The 6,450-nt window shown below is 32.3% G+C and overlaps 1 protein-coding gene across 1 annotated transcript in view; it reads left to right on the forward strand.

The window, feature by feature from the left end:
* soat2 (sterol O-acyltransferase 2) overlaps window positions 1-5,338 on the forward strand; it is an 11,769-nt gene extending 6,431 nt beyond the window's left edge. The window contains exons 8-15 of the mRNA XM_059559613.1: window positions 1-21; window positions 102-147; window positions 1,298-1,427; window positions 1,652-1,749; window positions 2,517-2,615; window positions 2,701-2,836; window positions 3,853-3,998; window positions 5,075-5,338. The exon at window positions 1-21 is cut by the window's left edge and continues 64 nt beyond it. Of these exons, the coding sequence (XP_059415596.1) occupies window positions 1-21; window positions 102-147; window positions 1,298-1,427; window positions 1,652-1,749; window positions 2,517-2,615; window positions 2,701-2,836; window positions 3,853-3,998; window positions 5,075-5,128 (730 nt within the window). The 3' untranslated portion in view covers window positions 5,129-5,338. The remainder of the gene's footprint in view (window positions 22-101; window positions 148-1,297; window positions 1,428-1,651; window positions 1,750-2,516; window positions 2,616-2,700; window positions 2,837-3,852; window positions 3,999-5,074) is intronic.
* Window positions 5,339-6,450: the final 1,112 nt, after the last annotated feature.

Raw genomic sequence — 6,450 nt, forward strand, 5'->3', positions numbered from 1 at the left:
CTATCGGGAGGTCTATCCGCGGTAAACAGCTCTTGTTGTGACACACAACTATATTACAGACTAACAAATCAATATCCTCACTGTTTGTTGTTCTCTTTCAGAAACCCGTCCATCAGGTGGAACTACGTTGGCATGAACTTTCTGAAGGTGAAGTCGCTCACGTAAACACATATCTGCATCATACCTCACCCTAAAAATACAAGAAAACTACCAAATTGTATTTTATAATATAATAATATATCAGATATAATTATATTTTAATTTGCATAAAGACATGTTTTGCATTGTAACATTTTTCATGAATGTTACACACATGCACTTATTAGTTTTATACAGGCATGAAAATAAAAAAAAATGAAATAAAATTTTTTTATAAAACTCTACCGTATGTACAGTATGTCACAATTTTAAATTGTGTATATATATATATATATATATATATATATATATAAAATCTTTCACCACACTCTCTTGTTGGACGTATATGACCTTAGCATCGATTACAAAATTAAAAGTATGTCTATGTATGTTACATTATACATGGATATATACGTACATACACAATAGCAATAGGAATTATTAATAATTTATTGATTCTCTCTAATTGTCCTTAAACGTTCCTTTCTGAAATAGCCTACTGTTTATATACAGTCCAAAAACAATTTACAGTAGCACTACTGCGTTTGAGCAAACGGTAAAGTACCGCAAATTCCCAATTACAGTAAATTACTGTTAATGGCATAGAATACCCACAATGCAGTGCATATTACAGTAGTTAATTGTAAAAAAAATAATTTTTTGTAATAATTAAAAAATTAATAATATTATGGTATTTTACTTTTTTTTGCAGTAAGTTACCGTAAAATAACATCAAAGATTAGATAACGTTAATAGCTACAAATTTTTATCATGAAATCTCTAATCAGTAACAGACTACAATTTGTAAGTAATCTACCCAGCTCCACTTTATACACAATTATCAAGTATTCGATTTAAATCTATCGTATCGTAATACTCTCAGATTGTGTATAAGGTAATCAAATGAGCTGTGATTTTATTCCTTCATGAATTTAATAGATATTTTTAAGAAAGAAGTAGAAGACAGGATTGAAAATGCAATTTTTAAAGGGAAGAATCGAATGCATTTCTTAAGAAAGGAGTAGAAGAAAGGATTGAAGATTCTTGGGGAAGTGTGTTTGTCATGAAAGATGTCAGAATATGCGAAATATGTTATTCGATTTAATTTCGTGCGATTCCCCTATGCACCTTAAATCGATGGTTCTTTTGTTCCTCCCAGATATTGGCCAGTCTGTTCTATCTGTACTTCATCTTGGTGCGATTGTGCATCCCTGTGTTCAGAAACAAGAGCAACCAGCCCTTCAGCACCCGGACATTCATCCTGGCGCTCTTCCACGCTGCGTTTCCAGGTACAAAACACACTTACACTCATAACAGACACACTTACTTATGTTTTACATTGTGTGTCTCTGCTCAGTTTGTCACCATGAAATTGTTTCTGCACTTCCTGTGAACTCATCAGTACAAACTATTCATAAACTTGCATCAATAAGCAGTAACTCACCTATGATATGACTTTGAATTCTCCGGCAGTCTGTGTGATTCGAAGCTGTTTTTTTATTGTCACGTTCAGGGATGCTCATGTTAATGTTGGGTTTCTACGCATTTCTGCACTGTTGGCTCAATGCTTTCGCTGAGATGCTGCGTTTCGCTGACCGCATGTTTTATAGAGTAAGTGGCAATCTCATTCGTTTAAAGGAATAGTTCTGGTAAAAATGAAAATTTGCTGTAAATGTGCTCACCCTCGGGCCATCTGATAAATAGGATGAGTTTGTTTCTTCATCAGGTTTGGAGAAATGTAGCATTGCATCAGTGTCTCATCAATGGATGCTCTGCAGTGAATGGGTGCCGTCAGAATGAGAGTCTAACAGCTGATAAAAACATCACAATAATCCTCAGCACTCCAGTCCATCAGTGAACATCTGGAGAAGACAAAACCTGAAACAAATCCATCATCAAGATGTTTTTAGTCTATAATCCATAATAACACTTCCTCCAGTGAAAAAGTGTTCTGGTCTGAATCAGGAGAGAAATCTGCACAGATCAAGCAGCGTTTAAACAGCTCTAAACAAATATGTGAGAGACAACAGCAGATGCACTTTTTCACTGGAGGAAGTGTTATTATGGATTATAGACTCTATGTATTTGAGTTAAAATCATCTTAATGCTGGATTTGTTTCAGTTCTTATTCTGACGGCACCCATTCACTGCTGAGACACTGATGCAATGCTACATTTATCCAAACCTGATGAAGAAACAAACCCTTTCTACATCTTCGAGGGCCTGAGCAAATGTAAATTTCTGGCTGAAATATTTCTATGGTTTGTACACTGATATATATATATATATATATATATATATATATATAAAACAACGAGAAAAATTGTAACAATATATAATATTCTGTACAGTAAATGTATGTCACATTGGTTTAAAAGGACTGGTGGAACTCGACATCCTTCGCTAATTACTATCGCACTTGGAACATTGTGGTACACGACTGGCTTTATTACTACGGCTACAGAGACTTCCTCTGGGTGAGGACTGATGCTCCTGGTTCTCCTGGTTTAAATGCATGTCATGATTGAATAATTCTGACATGAAATCCTCTCAATCCCTCAGTTGACGGGTCATAGGCTCCGATCGGTCGCCACGCTGTCTGTTTTTGCTGTTTCTGCATTAGTTCATGAATACGCCTTCACCTTAGGCTTCGGATTCTTCTACCCGGTGATGTTCTGCACGTTCGCCGGCATCGGTGGTGAGAAAGCAAGAGATCCTTGTGTGAAACATACACAACAGTGAATGTGATTCAAAACAAGTCATGCACATTTGATTTATAGAGCAAAGTTGATGAAGTTTATACAAAGTGAATTGCAAACTTTGTTCCCTGCCTACAGTTTTTAGTAAAGTTTGTAATAAACATACGTTCTATCAATTTATGGATAATGCATTATCTAAAATAAATGTATGCGAATGTAATAAAATGTACATTTTAATATAATTACTTATTATTATTATTAATACAATTATTATATTAGAAGTTTTTTTCACTAGTATTTCTTGTTAATGTAGTTAACATATATTTACAAATTAAACCTTATTGTAAAGTCAGTTTTTTTATTTTATTTTATCGCATTTAATTTCTTTTTTTTTTCTGAACTCATTGCATTTTCTTTCTTTCTTTTCTTAATAAATAAATAAATTGGGCCAAAATCTTTAAGCAGTAAGGCATGTGTTTATTTATTTATAATAAATAATTGAATAACATAAATTATATATATATATTTTTTAATTATTGTATTTTATTTTGCTGAACTCATTGCATTACACTCTAGTATTTCCTTTCGTTCTTTTTTAAAATAAATAAATAAATAAATAAATTGGGCCAAAATCTTGAAGCAGTAAGGAATGTATTTACTTATATATAATAAATAACTTAATAACATAAATTATAGATTTATTTATTGCCCCACTCATTACAGTACATTCTTGGATTTTCTTTCTTAATAAATATATAAATAAATTGGGCCAAAATCTTAAAGCATGTGTTTATTTATTTATAAGAAAGAAAATAAATAATTTAATAACACAAATTATACATAATTATAATAAATCATTTTAAACAAACACATGCCTTGCTACCTAATGATTTTGGCTAAGTATTTAGACAGCGTCGTGTTGCCTAAGCAGAGATGACAGGGCATGCTGTCTGGTTAGGGAGCTCACTAGGTTTAGGAAATGCAGAAATGCAGTGACTGATTTTCACCTTTACAGTGGTGTTCAACTTCGCCATGAATGACAAGCGGAAGAGTCCGGTGTGGAACATCATCATGTGGACGTGTCTGTTCATCGGTCAGGGCATCCATGTGTGTCTGTACTGTGTGGAGTGGTACGCTCAGATCCAGTGCCCACGCACCGGGGTAAAACACATTCATTCTCCATTAACACATCCCTGTTTACACACAGCCTCAGAGACTGTGATGTTGTTGAAAACCCTCTTAGCTGGTATCAATTCACTGTAAACCATGGCTTCTTGGGGATCATTGCTTTTATAAAACGGTTATTCCATGTACGTAGTAAGGTTTCACAGAATAAAACATCAAATAATATGTAATGATATTCATAAAAACATTCCACTAAACGTAACAATGTAGCTCCTCAGAAACAGTTGTGGTTGCTACAAAGTGGTTGCCGAGCAACACACAAGAGTAAACAAAGGTTTATAGAGTGATTTATAACAGCTTTGAACTCGGCTCAGCCAATCAGAATCAAAGACCCAAACTATCCGTTTTATAATAAAAATTAGATATAAGCTTGTTTCTGCCACAGAATAAAAAATTAAAAAGGTCAGTGCGACTTTGATCTCACAATTCAGACTTTTTGTCTTGCAGCTGTGAGCTTTGCATTTATAAATCACAATTCTGAGGAGAAATGTCTTAATTGTGAAATATAAAATTGCAATTACCCTTTTTTATTCCAAACAAAACTCAGAATTCAGGGGACAAATAATTATCTAAATATGCAAGTATTGCATTTAATTTACATTTTGCAGTAAAAAAACTTTTTTTTTCTTATAAAATGCTCTTCATTAATATTGGTTTTTCGTTCATACAGTAAACTATATCTGCCATTTAATTAAATGTTTCAAAATAAATAATTCCATAATTATTCAGACTCTCCTCTGCTTGTTTGTCAGAAACAGATCGCAATTTTTTTTTTAAAATTAAACAATGTCAAGTTTGTGCAGGATCACTTTGAGTATGAGGGAAAAATTTGATCATATATATATATATATATATATATATTTTTTTTTTTTTTTTTTTTTGTGGTGCACTATCCCTTTAAGAACAAGCATTTCTTGCAGTGCTCCAAAACAAGGTCAAGATGTTCCACATGCACTGAACTAACACGATCTGAACTCGTTCTCTGTGCAGTAATGCTGTAAATCATATTTAACATGCATACGTTCATATTGTCATGCACTGTGTCCAAACAGACGAGTTTCTGGGAGTTAGTGACGCCGCGCTCCTGGACCTGCAGCTACCAGTGACTTCTGCAGAGAAGCAACACAAACACAGTTTCAGTATCTGCTGCTGCTCAGGGACACAACACACTGCATGACTTCATGACGCACATCAGCATCTCTGTAAATGCCTCTTACTTTAATTGAATGTTGATTTTAACTTGATGACTGTATGTATTTTAATTTATGTTAAGATGCACATTATTAAAAACTATAAATGCTTTTACATTGTTAAAACTGTGGTGTTTTATGCTTACAAAACATGGTGAATGCACCCCAGCGAACAGAATTATATATATATATATATATATATATATATATAGGTAACATTTTTTATGTTTTTTTAAAGAATTTTCTTCACTTCTGCTCAATAGGCCTGCATTTATATGATCAGAAATACAGCAAAAAAATAGGTTACATAAATAAAAAAAATAACAATAATATATATATATATTTGGAATTGTGGCCCAGTTTTATTTTGGCTCTTCATATTATAAAACTTTTTTTTTTTATGCATTAAAATGAAAACAAACAATATAAGTAGTTTTGATTTAAAATATGAAAAGATTAAAAATAATTACATGAATAATTATATTAAAATAACTTTAAAATAAAATATGTAACACACACACACACACACACGTATAATCAATTTAAAATGATCAGATTATGACTCATTATATGAAACGAGTGTTTTTTTAATAAAAAAAAGTGTTAATTGCATTGCACCATCTCAAGCTAAATTATTAAATATTAATAAATGTAACTATGCCTTCAGAAAAGGCACAACTGGGTAAGCTGATTTTGAAACATTTTTAAAAAAATAATTCACTTTACAAAAAATAAAAAAATTAAAAATTCACACAGGTTTGAACATTTTAGATCGTATCCTTCTGAGAAAGCTCTCAAAATATAAAATACTGATGAAAGAGGAGACATATGCTGGTCCTTGGCAGAGAACAGCACAATACTTTCATCTGGAAACACTCATTCAATGCTGGAATCATTATTTCTACATTAACAAGGGAAACAAAAGGTAAAAACAGAGTAAAAAAACAGGTTTTAACATCAGGATTGTTCTCAAAACATACAAGATTCAGTCCATGTCCCACTCAGGTCCTGTAAGCCAGACATTTCAAGTAGACTCACGACCCAAAGAGTCAGTGGTTCTGATCATTAACTAATATTTATGTGTCATATTTATTGTATTCAGGTGAAGATGCATTTGTCAAGAAGGTTTCACCTGTAAAAAAAAAAATATTATTCTTCTTCTTTTTAGATTTCCTACACTTTTCACATTTCTTTTCCCCACACACAATGAATTGAAATACAAAAATAATACATAATTT

Source organism: Carassius carassius, chromosome 10 (assembly GCF_963082965.1).
Source record: "Carassius carassius chromosome 10, fCarCar2.1, whole genome shotgun sequence".
Lineage (NCBI taxonomy): Eukaryota > Metazoa > Chordata > Actinopteri > Cypriniformes > Cyprinidae > Carassius > Carassius carassius.